Raw genomic sequence first — 20,823 nt, 5'->3', positions numbered from 1 at the left:
GCTAACGTAAACACAGGTAGGCCAGCAGACGAGATTTGTCGTCCAATTGGTGGAGTCGCCGAACCTTATACGGACTACCGTGACACGCAGCTTTGCTACTTTGTGGGATACACTTTTATTTCAGTACCGCCGTGGATTATATGTGTACAAGGTGCCCCGTAACTTACCGGTAAGTCTTGAGTGTGCGTTGTTGACCAAAACGTGCTGTCTCGGTGTGTCAACTGCGGTTTGTCCAGTTTGTGTCGTCTGCTGGCTTGATTTTCCCGCGGCATCCTGGTCGATCGATACATAGCGAATTACCTAGGGTTAGATCTCAATCTCGAGATGAAATAAAAACTAAACCAGCGCCACAAACTTTGGATACGACTGTGTAGTCACATTAGACCCCATTCGATCTAGAATCTAGATCTATCACAGATCTAAACATGTTCGCTTTTCATATTTAATTTATGCAATGAACGTGCCATGGTTTAGTGGTTAACTTTTTTTACTTTCTCGTATATACGAAGTATAGAGAAAGTCTTGTAATCGTGCAAAAAAAAATAATCGAGATTTTTGCAAATCTCGACGTTTTGCATCTCACTGATACGGAAAAACATAATTTTGCAATCTTGTCCGTATGTCTGTGTGTCTGTGTGTGTGTGTGTGTGTGTGTGTGTGTGTGTGTGTCCGTGTGTAAACACGATAACTTGAGTACCGTTACAGCTAGGTTGATGAAATTTCATATATAAGTATTTAATCAAAATCGTAGATCCGTATCAACTTTTGAGCGATTTCCGATAACCGGAAGTGGTACTTTTCCTACTTTGAATTTTTCAAAAGCCTATAACTTGAGTACTATTTCAGATAGATAAATGAAATTTCATACGTAAGTAAAAGATCTAATTCTCTACCTTCTATTAAATTTTGAGTCATTTCCGTTGACTGGAAGTAGTACTTTACGCTACTTCCGATTTCTCAAAAAACTAATGTAAATTTTAAAAGTAATAATAATATTGCGCACTATTATGCGCTTTTTTATTTCGCGTTCACTTGGTGTGCAATTAATTTGTCTACGAGATTTTATTCTATTTTTAAAACTTTAAGTATTTAAAATGGATTAAAAATCATGTCTATAGCCCGAGTTCCCATCCCCTGTTATTTTATATAAGAATATTCGAGAAAGTTTACGGGAGATCACTCCCGGTTTATTTGGGGTGTGACACTAATTCGACACTATTGTGACAGTCATGTAGTAGTGTGTCGTGTGACAGTTGTGTGTGACAGTCTTGTGGCAGTTGTGTGAGACAGTCTAGTGACAGTTGTGTGAGACAGTCTTGTGACAGTTGTGTGAGACAGTCTAGTGACAGTTGTGTGAGACAGTCTTGTGACAGTTGTGTGTGACACTTATGTGACTGTCCTGTATTAGTGTGTCGAGTCACAGTTGGGTGTGAATGTGTGTTTGGCACTGATCGCTACACACTGCGTACCAGTTGAGCAAGTTTTAAAAGAACACACGAACAGACACACACACACCGGCTTACAGTTATCAGTGTACAAGAACAGCTGAATCCATTATTCGTCAATATCAGTCGATCTAGGCTAGGGTTTAGAACTTAATCCTCACAATGCGAAGACGGCTCTAGCTAGTTTTGGTATATCAGCACACACTTTCATATAAAGCCCCAGGCGGTTAGGGTTAGGTTTTAACGGCTAGTCCGTGGTTTGTCTCAGTCCCTAAAACTCAGGGTTAGGGTTAGGTTTTAACGGCTAGTCCGTGGTTTGTCTCAGTCCCTAAAACTCAGGGTTAGGGTTAGGTTTTAACGGCTAGTCCGTGGTTTGTCTCAGTCCCTAAAACTCAGGGTTAGGGTTAGGTTTTAACGGCTAGTCCGTGGTTTGTCTCAGTCCCTAAAACTCAGGGTTAGGGTTAGGTTTTAACGGCTAGTCCGTGGTTTGTCTCAGTCCCTAAAACTCAGGGTTAGGGTTAGGTTTTAACGGCTAGTCCGTGGTTTGTCTCAGTCCCTAAAACTCAACAACATTGTGGCTGTGCTGTTGCTGATTGTTAAAGAACACAGGCTACGTTTTAAACTACTGTAGCACTTAGATCTAGTTGGCTCTTGTTTAATTAACACCGTCGATAAAATATTTGTCGTGTTTGTTTTGTTTGGCTCCACATTAGCCTTCTCGGTACTATGGTCAGTTTTTATGGAGCTCAAGTGGATAGAACGTATGTTTGTAATATTGTAGGTCTCATGCTGTTAGTGTTGTAGGTGTTATGTTGTTAGTGTTGTAGGTTAGGTATTATTTTGAGGGTAGAGACTTTGTCAAAACTCAATCCTTCTACCTAACAGATAATTATCCGATTATCTGAGATCGATTGTTATCCTCACTAAAGCTGTGTCCGGGCATCGGAAGTGGATTATCACAATAAATAATGCGTGATCCGATACATCTACTATCTGATCAGCCTGTCACGCCCATCTTTAGGGGAGACCACGCCCACTTGTCACCTGTCACAGAGATAGAGTGACAGATAATCTCACCCCCCCCCCACACACACACACGCCGGTCAGCCAGTGGCACGGGTGGATGACCTAATTACCGGGCGGGTGTGTTCTGGTGTCACGCTTCACTGGATTAGCGGTCTGTTCCTCACACGTCTAGCCTACCAGACTGGTGGACGGCTGTAGTGGACGTCTCTAGAGGACGTGTCTAGCGGACGTGTGGACGTCTCTAGCGGACGTGTGGACGTCTAGCGGACGTGCCCATACAACATGGTATGGATCATGTTAACTATGTTATCAACAAACCCCATAGGATATAGGAACAGGTCGAACATAATTCGGGGAACATGTTACATAAACTGACCATATCCCATAATTGGTACCTATCCCATGTTAATGTGTTTTAGGAGACATATCCCATTGATTATGGGCCACATCCAATGCTATTTGGGATATATCCTGTAGGGAACATTCGTATTATGCCAGACCCCGTTTTAACATTCCGTGCATTTCAATCCTGATTCCGTAAATATCTTTTTGAAGTCAGCGGTGCGGAACCATCTGAAAGTCAGCGGCGTGGAACCATTCCCATGTGTGTCGGTAAAGTAAATGTACTAATACGGTGCTGTTTTATTGACACATGGGACCGCTTCATGCTGACTAACACGGTGCTGTTTTGTTCAAAATGTTCAATTTCATCTCGCCTGTCAGATATAGAACAATTTCATCTCGTCTGTCAGATGTAGAACATATAATCGTGTGTGTCAGATATAGAACAATTTCATCTCGCCTGTCGCGCGTAGAAGAATGTCTTTAACCGTGCCAGCCTGTCTCACCATCTGGTGTAAGACCTAAAATGTCTAATGATGTGACGGCACTCATAAAAAAACACCTCAAGTTAAAAGTGCTAGGCACAAAGTTTATTCTCTGGTTAGATATTTACACATTGATTTTAGATTATTGTGTTGGACGAGTCCGGAGGGGGGGGGGGGGAGGGTGCCAGATTGAGGGGATTTATTGAGTCACATAGATGTGTGTTGTATGAGATACTAGATCAGAAGGACTGTGTCACATAGATGTGTGTTGTATGTGACCAGAAGGACTGTGTCACATAGATGTGTGTTGTATGGTCGAGGGTAGACCACAGCAATGTGTGGTGTGAGAACCGGCCCCTACGATAGCCCTGGGTCAGTCACTGGCAGGTGTTACACCATAACGGTTATTTGTGTAGAGGACGGTCGGGGCGATTGACGTTTGGTAAAAACAGCAGGTACCAGCAGTGGTGTAGACGACACATAAACTGTTGCAGCCAGTTTCTGACACAATGACGTCATCAACGTGTCCACATCTGTTACTCTCAGGTCAATAACGAGCGGGGGTGGGGAGGGAGGGGGTTACCAAGATGGAGATATCAGGTCGTACTAGACAGCTGACATTCGTGCGAGACAGCTGACATTCATGCGAGACAGCTGACATTCGTGCGAGACAGCTGACATTCGTGCGAGACAGCTGACATTCGTGCGAGACAGCTGACATTCGTGCGAGACAGCTGACATTCGTGCGAGACAGCTGACATTCGTGCGAGACAGCTGATATTCGTGCGAGACAGCTGACATTCGTGCGAGACAGCTGACATTCGTGCGAGACAGCTGACATTCGTGCGAGACAGCTGACATTCGTGCGAGACAGCTGACATTCATGCGAGACAGCTGACATTCGTGCGAGACAGCTGACATTCGTGCGAGACAGCTGACATTCGTGCGAGACAGCTGACATTCGTGCGAGACAGCTGACATTCGTGCGAGACAGCTGACATTCGTGCGAGACAGCTGATATTCGTGCGAGACAGCTGACATTCGTGCGAGACAGCTGACATTCGTACTAGACAGCTGACATTCGTGCGAGACAGCTGACATTCGTGCGAGACAGCTGACATTCGTGCGAGACAGCTGACATTCGTGCGAGACAGCTGACATTCGTGCGAGACAGCTGACATTCGTACTAGACAGCTGACATTCGTGCGAGACAGCTGACATTCGTGCGAGACAGCTGACATTCGTACTAGACAGCTGACATTCGTGCGAGACAGCTGATATTCGTGCGAGACAGCTGACATTCGTGCGAGACAGCTGACATTCGTGCGAGACAGCTGATATTCGTGCGAGACAGCTGATATTCGTGCGAGACAGCTGATATTCGTGCAAGACAGCTGACATTCGTGCGAGACAGCTGATATTCGTGCGAGACAGCTGATATTCGTGCAAGACAGCTGACATTCGTGCGAGACAGCTGACATTCGTGCGAGACAGCTGATATTCGTACTAGACAGCTGATATTCGTGCGAGACAGCTGATATTCGTGCGAGACAGCTGATATTCGTGCGAGACAGCTGACATTCGTGCGAGACAGCTGACATTCATGCAAGACAGCTGACATTCGTGCGAGACAGCTGACATTCGTGCGAGACAGCTGACATTCATGCGAGACAGCTGACATTCGTGCGAGACAGCTGACATTCGTGCGAGACAGCTGACATTCGTGCGAGACAGCTGACATTCGTGCGAGACAGCTGACATTCATGCGAGACAGCTGACATTCGTGCGAGACAGCTGACATTCGTGCGAGACAGCTGACATTCGTGCGAGACAGCTGACATTCGTGCGAGACAGCTGACATTCATGCGAGACAGCTGACATTCGTGCGAGACAGCTGACATTCGTGCGAGACAGCTGACATTCGTGCGAGACAGCTGACATTCGTGCGAGACAGCTGACATTCGTGCGAGACAGCTGACATTCGTGCGAGACAGCTGACATTCGTGCGAGACAGCTGACATTCATGCGAGACAGCTGACATTCATGCGAGACAGCTGATATTCGTGCGAGACAGCTGACATTCGTGCGAGACAGCTGATATTCGTGCGAGACAGCTGATATTCGTGCGAGACAGCTGACATTCGTGCGAGACAGCTGACATTCATGCGAGACAGCTGACATTCGTGCGAGACAGCTGACATTCATGCGAGACAGCTGACATTCGTGCGAGACAGCTGATATTCGTGCGAGACAGCTGATATTCGTGCGAGACAGCTGATATTCGTACTAGACAGCTGATATTCGTGCGAGACAGCTGATATTCGTGCGAGACAGCTGATATTCATGCGAGACAGCTGACATTCGTGCGAGACAGCTGACATTCGTGCGAGACAGCTGATATTCGTGCGAGACAGCTGACATTCGTGCGAGACAGCTGATATTCGTGCGAGACAGCTGATATTCGTACTAGACAGCTGATATTCGTGCGAGACAGCTGATATTCGTGCGAGACAGCTGATATTCGTGCGAGACAGCTGATATTCGTGCGAGACAGCTGATATTCGTGCGAGACAGCTGATATTCGTACTAGACAGCTGATATTCGTGCGAGACAGCTGATATTCGTGCGAGACAGCTGATATTCGTGCGAGACAGCTGATATTCGTGCGAGACAGCTGATATTCGTGCGAGACAGCTGATATTCGTGCGAGACAGCTGACATTCGTGCGAGACAGCTGATATTCGTGCGAGACAGCTGATATTCGTGCGAGACAGCTGATATTCGTACTAGACAGCTGATATTCGTGCGAGACAGCTGATATTCGTGCGAGACAGCTGATATTCGTGCGAGACAGCTGATATTCGTGCGAGACAGCTGATATTCGTGCGAGACAGCTGAGATTCGTGCGAGACAGCTGAGATTCGTGCGAGACAGCTGACATTCGTGCGAGACAGCTGACATTCGTGCGAGACAGCTGATATTCGTGCGAGACAGCTGACATTCGTGCGAGACAGCTGACATTCGTGCGAGACAGCTGACATTCGTGCGAGACAGCTGACATTCGTGCGAGACAGCTGACATTCGTGCGAGACAGCTGACATTCGTGCGAGACAGCTGATATTCGTGCGAGACAGCTGACATTCGTGCGAGACAGCTGACATTCGTGCGAGACAGCTGATCTGAGAACAACGAAATGGACACGGCGTGACCAGCCACCACAAAACACAGACACCACCCCACACCCTCCAGACACCACCCCACACCCACCAGACACCACCTCCACACCCTCCAGACACCACCCCCACACCCTCCAGACACCACCCCACACCCTCCAGACACCACGCCACACCCACCAGACACCACCCCACACCCTCCAGACACCACCCCACACCCTCCAGACACCACGCCACACCCACCAGACACCACCCCACACCCTCCAGACACCACCCCACACCCTCCAGACACCACGCCACACCCACCAGACACCACGCCACACCCACCAGACACCACCTCCACACCCACCAGACACCACCTCCACACCCACCAGACACCACCCCCACACCCTCCAGACACCACGCCACACCCACCAGACACCACCCCACACCCTCCAGACACCACCCCACACCCTCCAGACACCACCCCACACCCTCCAGACACCACGCCACACCCACCAGACACCACCCCACACCCTCCAGACACCACCTCCACACCCTCCAGACACCACCCCCACACCCTCCAGACACCACCCCACACCCTCCAGACACCACGCCACACCCACCAGACACCACCCCACACCCTCCAGACACCACCCCACACCCTCCAGACACCACGCCACACCCACCAGACACCACCCCACACCCTCCAGACACCACCCCACACCCTCCAGACACCACGCCACACCCACCAGACACCACGCCACACCCACCAGACACCACCTCCACACCCACCAGACACCACCTCCACACCCACCAGACACCACCCCCACACCCTCCAGACACCACGCCACACCCACCAGACACCACCCCACACCCTCCAGACACCACCCCACACCCTCCAGACACCACGCCACACCCACCAGACACCACCCCACACCCTCCAGACACCACGCCACACCCACCAGACACCACGCCACACCCACCAGACACCACGCCACACCCACCAGACACCACCCCACACCCTCCAGACACCACCCCACACCCTCCAGACACCACGCCACACCCACCAGACACCACGCCACACCCACCAGACACCACCCCACACCCTCCAGACACCACCCCACACCCTCCAGACACCACGCCACACCCACCAGACACCACCCCACACCCTCCAGACACCACCTCCACACCCACCAGACACCACCCCCACACCCTCCAGACACCACAGCACACCCTCCAGACACCACCCCACACCCTCAAGACACCACCCCCACACACTCTAGACACCACCCCCACAACCTCCAGACCCCCTCCCCCCCCACACACACCAACACTCTTGCTGCTGGAGAATTTTTCAGGCCAATCTTTGTGTGGGCTTGACACCCTGCTACTAGACGTGCATGTTAGTATTCAAATACCACAAAATCGTCGCATGTTGGTGTCATTCAAATGTCACAAGAAATGTCTTTTGTTAGCGACATGTAGTGTCATCAAAATGTCATCAATGTCATATGGAATGTAATTTGTGTCAGAAGGAATGTCATACGTTAGTATCCGTGTAGTGTCATCAGGAATTCCACAGTAATTGACGAGATTTAGGGCAATCGATGCACTACAATGAGATCGATACAGTATTGATTCGATCGAACCGTTCCACTCAGGCATTGTTGGCCTAATAGGGCCTCATTCATTCCATATTTCATTTTGAAAGTAAAAGGTCATAGTTCATACCATAGTTGACAAAATTATCAAGGTCAGTTGAAGCAGTGGTCAGTTGTATCAAATAAGGATAGACGGTGTGGCCGCTACACCATAGTGTGCCATGCCCCATAGAATCATTGTCCTATAGTTAGGACTTTTGTCCTGCTTTTACTCATAGCCTTTAGGTTCGTCCAGCTTCATGTCCTAGCCTTTTAATTTGTCCTGTTTTATGTCCTCCCCATGGTTCGTAAAAACATTTCCGTTTGGCTGACTATTGTTACACTTCCTCACCCAGTCCGCATGCAGACGTTTGTACTTACCTGATTGATTGATCTGTCACGTGCCGATCGATGGCCAATTGACCACAAGACTGACCTGGCACTCACGAACCTGTGATGACTTCCGTTAGGGGGGAGCGCATGCGTCCAGTACGTCATCGCTCCAGTTGACGTCATTCACTGTGGGCTAAGCTAGCTAACGTCATTCAGTGGGCTAAGCTAGCTAACGTCATTCAGTGGGCTAAGCTAGCTAACGTCATTCACTGTGGGCTAAGCTAGCTAACGTCATTCAGTGGGCTAAGCTAGATAACGTCATTCAGTGGGCTAAGCTAGCTAACGTCATTCAGTGGGCTAAGCTAGCTAACGTCATTCACTGTGGGCTAAGCTAGCTAACGTCATTCAGTGGGCTAAGCTAGCTAACGTCATTCAGTGGGCTAAGCTAGCTAACGTCATTCACTGTGGGCTAAGCTAGCTAACGTCATTCAGTGGGCTAAGCTAGCTAACGTCATTCAGTGGGCTAAGCTAGCTAACGTCATTCAGTGGGCTAAGCTAGCTAATGTCATTCAGTGGGCTAAGCTAGCTAACGTCATTCACTGTGGGCTAAGCTAGCTAACGTCATTCAGTGGGCTAAGCAAGCTAACGCCATTCAGTGGGCTAAGCTAGCTATCGTCATTCAGTGGGCTAAGTTAGCTAACGTCATTCACTGTTGGCTAAGCTAGCTAACGTCATTCACTGTGGGCTAAGCTAGCTAACGTCATTCACTGTGGGCTAAGCTAGCTAACGTCATTCAGTGGGCTAAGCTAGCTAACGTCATTCAGTGGGCTAAGCTAGCTAACGTCATTCAGTGGGCTAAGCTAGCTAACGTCATTCAGTGTGGGCTAAGCTAGCTAACGTCATTCACTGTGGGCTTAGCTAGCTAACGTCATTCACTGTGGGCTAAGCTAGCTAACGTCATTCAGTGGGCTAAGCTAGCTAACGTCATTCAGTGGGCTAAGCTAGCTAACGTCATTCAGTGGGCTAAGCTAGCTAACGTCATTCACTGTGGGGTAAGCTAGCTAACGTCATTCACTGTGGGCTAAGCTAGCTAACGTCATTCAGTGGGCTAAGCTAGCTAACGTCATTCAGTGGGCTAAGTTAGCTAACGTCATTCAGTGGGCTAAGCTAGCTAACGTCATTCACTGTGGGCTAAGCTAGCTAACGTTATTCACTGTGGGCTTAGCTAGCTAACGTCATTCAGTGGGCTAAGCTAGCTACCAACCAGAGGTGTGAGAACCATTAACCATTCCTTGTCTGCCTGCCAATTTGAGAACCAGGGAACCTTGTGTGTCGTCTGCCCGCCTTTTGTTGTGTCGACTGATTCGGTTCTGCGTGTCACATGGATTAAGCCCCTTTGTAGCCATACCTGTACAATGTGGGCCTCTAATGGCAGCCTAAAGCGTTACAGGGTAAACAGGATAATTTTTTACCTGGATTTATCTGAAAAGACAGCGTATATTAGTGCAAAGTTGTTTGTCCTATATAGGTAAAAGTTGGGCTGGATTGGTAGTTTGCTATTGTACGCATTTCTTAGAAATCTAAGTTTCAAAGTCAGAGTTTTTAAGTCATAAAGTCAGGCAAAGAATTAACATAAAGTTAAGCATAGCATCTAAGTCATTCAGTCAAGCAAAGAAGTCACAAAATCAAGCAGAGAATCCAACACTTGTGTATTTAAGCCTTGACTGTTTGCTTTAAAAAATTCTATCTACCCAAGCGGCACGTAATCGGGGTGGGGTTGGGGGGGGGGGGGGGGTTATACATGAATTCAAATAAAAACGTCTGCAATAATAAATCTACATTTCAAACCAGCCGGATATAGTCTACGTGTGATTTATGTTACTTGTAGGATGGTACCTTGTATGTGCCTGAATATGTTATGTCTGTGGTTCTGTAGGATGGTACCTTGTATGTGCCTGAATATGTTATGTCTGTGGTTCTGTAGGATGGTACCTTGTATGTGCCTGAATATGCTGATGTGTGGGTGATATTGTATGTGACGTTGGCTTAGATGACATCTTTAATGCTGTATTAAACATGACACCAGATGACATCTTACAAAAGGCGCCAGATGCCACTCAAAACATCGTCCTATACGCTGTCAGTGATATGGCATGTCAGTGATATGACATGTCAGTGATATGACATGTCAGTGATATGACATGTCAGTGATATGACATGTCAGTGATATGACATGTCAGTGATATGGCATGTCAGTGATATGACATGTCAGTGATATGACATGTCAGTGATATGACATGTCAGTGATATGACATATCATATCAATGACATGTATTAGCAGCAATAACTGCTGTCGTGTGGATATATGCTATAGCTGTGTCAGTACTGTAAACCTTATAACTGAGTGATACGCTAAAGTTGTATCAGTAACCTTATTAACTGAGTGATTTAAACGTGTTCAGTCATTAAGAGACTGACGTAATTGGTAATTAATGAATTTATCTCTAGCTCGGCACGGCTTTCAGTCACGTGGTATACCCAGGCGTGTAATCGAGTGCTACTAATTTACATAGGCGCCATTTTTCATGTCAAACTATGAACGTCATAGATATTGTACCCTCGACCTCCAACCTCGCCGTGTAGACAATCTTGAGTCAACTCGTGTGCTTCAGGTTGCTACATTAGGTGGATATCAAAATAATGGCGTAGGTGTGGAGGTGCGGCTAGCCCGAGCTTCAACCCTGTGGCGGGGGGGGGGGGGGGGGGGCGACACCACAAGGGTAGATTAAAAGTTTCACATGGCTTAGAAACATGGGTTGAAGTTGTTTTGTGAAAAGGGCAAATGAGAATCGAGTGAGGCAGCAGTTAATGCCATGTCTGCACGCTCACAGTGAGCTAACTGGCAGCTCTAGTGTGCAAATATTTGCCACGGATGTTTCAATTTATTCTGCTGGTTTTACGGAGCTCCATCACTAAAACATTGGGTCTAGACAGTACAGTTCCATTGAGCCTATCCCAATATATATATATATATATATATATATATATATATATATATATATATATATATATATATATATATATATATATATATATATATATATATATATATATGCCCTATCTGTCTACAAACATACAAATCATAAGTGTTAGACAGATCTCGAGCAAAGAAAATTGCATTGTCAGCTCAGACATTTTTCTTGGCCCCTAATTTTCTCCCGTAAACGGCAACACGTTTCAATTTTCTCCGTTTGAAATCCGTGTAATTAACGCGTTCGATTGTACAAAAATCGCTCCAGTATCGCCATAGGTCCCCCCCCCCTCCCGCTCCTCACCTTACAAACTTTATGATCGTATTATAGTGAAAGCGATATATCCAATATAAGTCCCTTACATGTTTTTGCTAAACTGGGGGGGGGGGGGGTGTTGTCTTTATTTTCATCCTTTTTTCCCTTTTTTAATGTTTATTTAAAAGCTTTTTATTCCGGTTTTAAATTTTTAGCTTTAATCGACACCCGACAGGAAAACAAATGACCTACAGCTTCTAAAAGCCAATCTGTAGATTAACCAGGATTAGCAGCCCTTTGTTGGGGTTGAAAACATGACGTGTACACGTCTGCCACCCCACTGGTCGTCTGATAGCTACTACTTAACTATTTATCCTTTTAGCCTTCCTTTGTTGGGGAATATAGTTGGCCTTTAATTAATTTGTATACACTTAATAAATCGTTTATTAAACTGAAAAAAACATGTGATTGCATTGTCACAAAAAAATTAACAAATCTTTATTAAAATTTGAAAAATGGGTAAAAACTAAATTAATCTGCAATATTCGAGTAGTATTCGACAACAAGTCTGCAATATTCGACCACAAGTCTGCAATATTTGACCACAAATCTGCAATATTTGACTACAAATCTGCAATATTTGACCACAAATCTGCAATATTTGACCACAAATCTGCAATATTTGACCACAAGTCTGCAATAGTTGACTACAAATCGAAATTTAATCAACGTACAGATTCTTTTTCGCAACTGCTGATTAGATTATTATAGCCGACTTAAACCGACAAAAATAATGTTAAAATAACTGTGTAGACCTAAGTAAATTGTTTTTCCACTTTCCCAGAAACCTTTTGCTATTCGGTGTTGAAAACCTAAACCACACCTCACCCGCTTCCCGTGTTCGCACATGTTCACCCCGCTACTGCTTGCACGTTCGTTGGTTGGTCCGTCTCTATGTCGCCAGCCATCTTGTTTACATCTATTGTTTTAATGTCTTAGTGGGGAGCTTATCATTTTAAATATTTATAGGAAGTTTTTTTTTAAAATTTGTTTTATCGAGTTTATGGAGTTTATTAACAACCCATTACAACCCGGGTCATTCCCCCCCTCCCCTCCCTTGTGTCCCACATCGCCCACAGAGTTTGATCTGATTGGAGCGACACCTCAAAAGTTCTACCCCGTGATTGGTGTGTTCACATTTTAAACAATCTGTACACCAGCTCTGAAGGTAGCCTGAATAAAATGACATATGGCAGATACAGATATCGCTACCCAACATTAAGAGACAGAGAATTGTAGGTCTGTGTTTGTTGACTAGATTGAGATTTTCTCTACGGAAAAAAACAATTATCTCCCAAGTATCTGTTTATCTTACACGAAATGAAACCCCGCCTCTACCGATGACGTAATGTGACACGCCTATGGTTGTTACTCACAGACTAGGAGCTACATTCCTGAATGTGACCTTTGGTCTACTCGCAGTCCCAGGCTGAATCAGTTAAGTCAACGTCTTTCAACGTCTGCCTCGCGCTCATATCACGGGCCCCAAGACATAATTCCCGCCGTCTCACCAGGTCGACACAAAAAGCGCGCCAAAGTTTACCCGGAAGTTGTGAGTAATTCATAGCACGTCAGGCGGGCCAGTCGCTCACCCCGTTCACAGGATCTTACAGTTGTACTATAAATAGCAGTTCATTCATTGCGCGCGACCTGTCCGTATGACAACAAACAGCTCGTTGGGTCAGACAGCACACAAGGGGAGGACAACAAAAGGGAACAACAAGTAAGTTATCTCACTTTGGTCGCACGGGCCGTTCATGTCTGTAGGGCGGGAATTGTTTGACAAACTTTGGTTTTGTCGTTTGGTTTACTCCGGCAAGTGTCATCTCTGTCCCTGCCCACCGCGCTGCCCCTGCCCACCGCTGCCCCTACCCATCTCTGTCCCCCCCCCCCCCCCCCCCCGTATGAAACATTCCTCACGCTAAACCTGTTTTCCTGGACCATCTATTTATAGCTTTTGACGGTTAATTAGATTTAAATTAATTCTCTGCTTGTGCCTAGCCGCGGGTGACTGGTGACTCATCGTGTTCGTTGGCCGCAGTCATCCTGGCCAGCGTTCTTCAGCGTGGGGGGGGGGGGGGGGGGGGTCTGAGGGTCCAGATGATAAGGTAAAATCGATTATGGGGCAGGGGCGGGGTTCTGAAGATCTCAACAAAGCCTTATCTCTCCCCCCTCCACCCTCTCCCCCTCGTGGTGCCACTAGCAGATGACCATGACGTGTTGAGAGCGGACACACATGTGCTCGCTACATCTTGCTGACCCGTGGCTCCCGGTGCTAGTCAGTCAATCTGATGGTGCTGGTCAGTCATCTGATGGTGCTGGTCAGTCATCTGATGATGGTGCTGGTCAGTTGTCTGATGGTGCTGGTCAGTCATCTGATGATGGTGCTGGTCAGTCAATCTGATGGTGCTGGTCAGTCAATCTGATGGTGCTGGTCAGTCATCTGATGGTGCTGGTCAGTCATCTGATGATGGTGCTGGTCAGTCATCTGATGGTGCTGGTCAGTCATCTGATGGTGCTGGTCAGTCATCTGATGGTGCTGGTCAGTCATCTGATGGTACTGGTCAGTCATCTGATGATGGTGCTGGTCAGTTGTCTGATGGTGCTGGTCAGTCATCTGATGATGGTGCTGGTCAGTCATCTGATGGTGCTGGTCAGTCATCTGATGGTGCTGGTCAGTCATCTGATGATGGTGCTGGTCAGTCATCTGATGATGGTGCTGGTCAGTCATCTGATGGTGCTGGTCAGTCATCTGATGATGGTGCTGGTCAGTCATCTGATGGTGCTGGTCAGTCATCTGATGGTGCTGGTCAGTCATCTGATGGTGCTGGTCAGTCATCTGATGGTACTGGTCAGTCATCTGATGATGGTGCTGGTCAGTTGTCTGATGGTGCTGGTCAGTCAACTGATGGTACTGGTCAGTCATCTGATGGTGGTGCTGGTCAGTCATCTGATGGTGCTGGTCAGTCATCTGATGGTACTGGTCAGTCATCTGATGATGGTGCTGGTCAGTCATCTGATGGTGTGGTGCTGGTCAGTCATCTGATGGTGCTGGTCAGTCATCTGATGGTGCTGGTCAGTCATCTGATGGTACTGGTCAGTCATCTGATGGTGCTGGTCAGTCATCTGATGGTACTGGTCAGTCATCTGATGGTGCTGGTCAGTCATCTGATGGTGCTGGTCAGTCATCTGATGGTGCTGGTCAGTCATCTGATGGTGCTGGTCAGTCATCTGATGGTGCTGGTCAGTCATCTGATGGTGCTGGTCAGTCATCTGATGATGGTGCTGGTCAGTCATCTGATGATGGTGCTGGTCAGTCATCTGATGGTGCTGGTCAGTCATCTGATGATGGTGCTGGTCAGTCATCTGATGGTGCTGGTCAGTCATCTGATGGTGCTGGTCAGTCATCTGATGATGGTGCTGGTCAGTCATCTGATGGTGCTGGTCAGTTGTCTGATGGTGCTGGTCAGTTGTCTGATGGTGCTGGTCAGTTGTCTGATGGTGCTGGTCAGTCATCTGATGGTGCTGGTCAGTCGTCTGATGGTGCTGGTCAGTCATCTGATGGTGGTGCTGGTCAGTCATCTGATGGTGCTGGTCAGTTGTCTGATGGTGCTGGTCAGTTGTCTGATGGTGCTGGTCAGTTGTCTGATGGTGCTGGTCAGTCATCTGATGGTGCTGGTCAGTCGTCTGATGGTGCTGGTCCATTGTCTGATGGTGCTGGTCCATTGTCTGATGGTGCTGGTCAGTCAGCTGATGGTGCTGGTCAGTCATCTGATAGGCCTGGTACTGGTCAGTTAATTGATGGTGCTGATGCTGTCAGTTATGTGGCGAACCATTCTAAACTATATCAGTATAAAGTATCGATTATCCAAGAATTATAGGACGCATTCTAAAGCTTTGAAGAGTCTAAGGTGTCCAACACGTTATTGGTCCTATGGCTGTAGATGTTATTGGTCTTATGGCTGTAGATGTCATTGGTCTTATGGCTGTAGATGTCATTGGTCTTATGGCTGTAGATGTCATTGGTCTTATGGCTGTAGATGTCATTGGTCTTATGGCTGTAGATGTCATTGGTCTTATGGCTGTAGATGTCATTGGTCTTATGGCTGTAGATGTCATTGGTCCTATGGCTGTAGATGTCATTGGTCCTATGGCTGTAGATGTCATTGGTCTTATGGCTGTAGATGTCATTGGTCCTATGGCTGTAGATATGCTAATAGCCCAATGTCTTGACACATATGGTCACGTGTCTCCCGTCGTTGATTCAACAAAAGCCAATAGAACACGATAAACGCTGGAACATGGGGGCAGGTTGTAACAACTTCCGGTTTAGGAATCGTTCCATTCACGAACTGGTGTTTCTCTACCCCGTTCGTGTGTGTTTGTGTGACGGAGGAGTGGGGGGGGGGGGGGGGGGAGTGGAACAAAAGGTGGTGTTTGAATGCAGTCATGCACGACACATTTCGGTACCGTATTCTATTTGGGAGGGGCTGGGCTGGTGGTAGATTATGTGTGCAGTTTTCTGGACTTTAGTTCTCTTGAAGATTTATGTCTCTATACGGCTGGTAGGCCCTATACCGTTCCAATGTCTGCCAAATGTCTGCTACATTTTTAAACAAAGTCTGTCTTGTCTGCTTTGCATAGGGTTCACCAGAGCCGGCGTTAGGAATACGCGGGGCCTAGGGCCAACCATCCGCGCGGGGCCTTTCCATTATATATATATATATATATATATATATATATATATATATATATATATATATATATATATATATATATATATATATATATATATATATATATATATATATATATATATATATATATATATATATATATATATATATATAAAGGCCTATATAATGTGATGTACACATAATAACACAAATGTTTTGGAGTTTATAAGCTAATGTCAAACTTTCCACTATAATAACAGATTTTTATCTCTCCCATGTATTAACCCAATGTTCGTAGTTTTTTTTCCCTTTGCTAAGATATTAAATCACTTTTGACAGTTATGTAATTCATACCAAATCACTTAAGAAAATTTAATCACGTGCCGAATAATTAGGAAAATAAAGTTTTCAATACAGCGAACTCGGCCTGATGTATCAAAACAGTATAGACTTCTAAATTTGTTTAGAATTCATACAATATTTTAAAACCTGAGGTAGATTATGAATACAACGGAGACAGAAGCCATGAGTATGTAAACAGCTTTAATTGTTAACCGGCAAGGACGGAAGTACAATGCACAAGGGACATCACTCAAGATAACAATATTATAAATATAACTAATACAGAAGAGTGAGTTCCCTTGACCTCACAATTATTTCAATCTATTACATCCCTTTACCCTTAGAACACAATAACACATCTCTCAATAGAACAATTGATAGTATCCTAAAATCACCAATTATATTGTAACATGAACACTATGGTAGATTACATCCTTACAAACAATGCACAATATGCTACAACATAATCAAAATACAAACAATAATGTCAAAGTCCTTTTGACCTTTAGAATCATAGGTCTAACTTATTTGGGACTTTGATTGTCCTGTTTGACCTTCTCAGTGGCTTCTGATTTGGTGACTCAAGATTCTGACCATCTGGATTCTCTATCTCAGGAGGTCTAGGATTTAAATCATTAACTCCAGAATTTACATTTTCTGACTCCAGACAACTTGGTTCACTCATATCAACAGAACTTGGTTGTAGAACAAACTGAGTTGGTGTGAACTGATCAGATTTGGTGGGATTGACAGATTCACACTTATTATCTGCACAAGTTATTTTCAACTGGTCTGCATGTCTACGGACAATAAGTCCATCATTTGTTTTTACTTTATAAGACACAGGTCCTGTACATTGAACAATTTGACCTGGTATCCATTTTTCCTTTCTCCCATAATTTCTCAGATACACATTATCATTAACTGCAAATTCTCTTTCAATGGATGATTTGTCATGATTTACTTTTTGTGTATGTTGATGTTGGGAAACAGACCTTTGAACAGTTGGATGTAGTAGGTCAAGATGAGTTTTAATTTTCCTACCACATAGCAATTCACATGGTGCAACACCTGTTGTTATATGAGGAGTTGTGCGGTATCTGGTTAAGAACCTGTTTACTCTTTCTCTAAGAGAAAACTTGTTACCGGTATTCATTTTTACCATAGCGGTTTTGAATATGCCTACCGCTCTTTCAGCCAAACCATTCCCAGCAGGATGATAGGGGGATGTGGTTATATGCTCAATACCATTTGCCACACAAAACAGTTTAAACTCATGAGCTGTGAAACTAGGCCCATTATCTGAAACAATTTGATCTGGTAATCCATGAGTTGAAAATATTTCCTTAAGTTCTATAATGGTATCATTTGCAGTGATTGTGTTCATGATTTTAACTTCTAACCATTTAGAATGTGAATCAATAACAATTAAGAACATTTTGTTCATGAAAGGTCCTGCGAAATCTATATGTATACGTTTCCATGGTTCAACTGGCCAGTCCCAGTTTTGCAAAGGTGCTGTAGCTGGTTGATTTGAATGTTGTGCACAGCTTGAACAAAGTTTTACATATTTTTCAATATCAGCATCCATATGTGGCCACCAGAACCATGATCTTGCTAGACTCTTCATTTTGGAAGAACCAAGATGAGTATCATGTAAAGTTCTTAAAACTTCTTTTTGTAACATTTTGGGGATAATTACTCTTGACCCCCATAGTATACATCCATCTTCTAGACTTAACTCTGTTTTTCTTATTTTATATGGCTTTAAGTCCTCATTCACTGACTCTTCAGGCCAACCATTTTTACAGTATTCATATACTTTTATTAAGCACTCATCTTTTTGTGTTTCTCTTTTAATATCATTCACATTTATATTGGAGTTATCCATGATAGTGAAGAGAACAAACACATCTTCTGGTACATAGCTCAGGCTTTGGTTTTTTAAAGGTAATCTACTAAGACTATCTGCACTATTCTCAGATCCAGGTTTGTATTTCAATTCATAATTGTATGCAGTTAGTGTGATAGCCCATCTTTGAATTCTTGGTGAGGCATGCTCAGGTAGGGTTTTGTTTTCTCCAAATAAACCTAGCAATGGTTTATGATCTGTAAAGATGGTGAACTTCCTACCAAACAGAAACTTATGAAATTTCTTAACACCAAAAATGATGCCTAAGCCTTCCCTATCTAACTGAGAATAATTTTTCTCAGCCTGATTCAAAGATCTACTGGCAAAAGCAATGGGTCTGTCACCCTTCTCATCCAAGTGGGACAAGACTGCTCCTACACCATCTGGTGAAGCATCACATGTCAATACAAGTCTTTTCCCTGGGTCATAGTGAGTTAGTAAGGTGTCAGCAGACAAAGCCTCTTTTGCTGTGTTAAAAGCAGCTTCTTGTTGTTTACCCCAGTGCCAAGTTGCATTTTTCTGTAGCAGCTTGTACAGTGGTGATAGTTTACCAGACAGATTTCCTATGAACTTTGCATAGTAATTTATTAAGCCCAAAAAAGCTCTTAGTTGTTGGGTATTTTCAGGTTTGGGTGCTTCTTTAATGGCTTTTGTTTTCTCAGGTTGAGGTCTGATGCCTTGTTTGCTTAATATATAACCAAGAAAACTAATTTCTGTCAGCATGAATTGACATTTATCTTTGTTTATCTTTAAACCTTTTTCACCAACAATTTTCAATACCTTATCAAGTGTTTTAAGATGTTCAGTGTCATTCTTACCAGTTATGTACACATTGTCAAAGTACACACAAACATTTGGAATGTCCTTAAAAATACTGTCCATGACAGCTTGGAAAATTCCAGGGCTAGATGATATGCCAAAACATAGTCTTTCATATTGGTAGAGTCCTTTATGTGTGTTTATTGTCGTATAGACTTTTGAATCTGTATGCAGTTCTAGTTGAGTGTAAGCATGACTAAAGTCTAATTCAGTGAATTTGTCTCCTCCTGCCAAATTCAAAGAAATTTCCTCAATGTTAGGTATAGGGTACCTATTTAGCTCTATTTGCTTATTCAGTGTAGTTTTGTAGTCTCCACAAATTCTTATAGAACCATCCTTCTTTAACACTGGCACAATGGGCGTTGCCCAATCAGAATAGTCTACCTTCTTTATGATGCCATTAGATTCCAATCTACTTAGCTCATTTTCAATTTTATTCCTCATTGCATAAGGTGGAACTCTAGCTTTGCAGTATCTTGGATTTGTGTCTTTAATGCTTAACTTCACTGTTCTATCATTTAGTAATCCTGGATTACCAAAAACACATTTATTTTCAGATATAACTCTATCTAGTGAAGTAAGACTAGATTCTTTTACATTCTTCAATGAACAAATACTCTCCCAATTTAACTTAAGATCACTTAACCAGTTCCTACCTAGTAATGGCGGTCCATTTCCTTCAACCACAAGAAGAGGAAGTTTAACACTTTGACCATTATAACTTACATGAACCATACACTCTCCTATTACCGGAACATTGTCACCAGTGTATGTTGTTAGACACTTGTGACATGGCTGTAGAGGCACTGATCCTCCTATGACAGCGTCAAAATCTTTCTTTGTTATGACTGTTAGAGATGCTCCAGTGTCAAGTTGGAAGCTTATGCTCTTACCGTTGATGTTAACTTGTACATTGATGGGAGCATGACTTATTGATTTAACAGAGAACAGGTTGAAATCCGGCTGCAAATCAATTTGAGCATTTTCACAGGTAGAGTGGTTCATTGGTTGGGTTAGGTAGTCTTGGAGAGAGTTAACATAGTGCTGCCTTTGGTTGCGGTACTGTCTTGACTGGCTAGATTTAGCAACAGACGAAGACTTTGCAAAGCAGGCCTTGGCAATGTGACCTTGCTTACTGCACTTATAACAAGTTGCAGACTTGAACTTGCACCGATGAGATGCATGGGGACCTTTGCATCGATGACATTTTTGATAATTATTACTAGATTTAGATCTAGGATTTGAACGAGCAGGCTGTTTAGCATAAGTTGGAATGCTCTGATGGGGTTGATGTTTATTGA

At 44.7% G+C, this 20,823-nt stretch overlaps 2 protein-coding genes across 5 annotated transcripts in view; both read left to right on the top strand.

The window, feature by feature from the left end:
- LOC131935564 (spectrin alpha chain, non-erythrocytic 1) overlaps nt 1–20,823 on the top strand; it is a 126,937-nt gene continuing 106,114 nt past the window's right edge. For all 4 annotated transcript variants that reach the window (XM_059292030.1, XM_059292031.1, XM_059292029.1 and 1 more), the window contains exon 1: nt 1–169. The gene's annotated coding sequence lies outside the window, so the exon portion shown is untranslated. The remainder of the gene's footprint in view (nt 170–20,823) is intronic.
- LOC131935525 (spidroin-1-like) lies at nt 14,177–16,064 on the top strand. The gene is made up of 3 exons (XM_059291955.1): nt 14,177–14,806; nt 14,917–15,535; nt 15,718–16,064. Exons 1-3 carry the CDS (start codon nt 14,177–14,179, stop codon nt 16,062–16,064), a joined length of 1,596 nt encoding a protein of 531 aa, XP_059147938.1.

Source organism: Physella acuta, unplaced genomic scaffold (assembly GCF_028476545.2).
Source record: "Physella acuta isolate Inbredline_101_S28 unplaced genomic scaffold, ASM2847654v3 ptg000148l, whole genome shotgun sequence".
NCBI classification, from domain to species: Eukaryota; Metazoa; Mollusca; class Gastropoda; family Physidae; genus Physella; species Physella acuta.
This window is presented reverse-complemented; position numbering and strand designations above follow the sequence as displayed.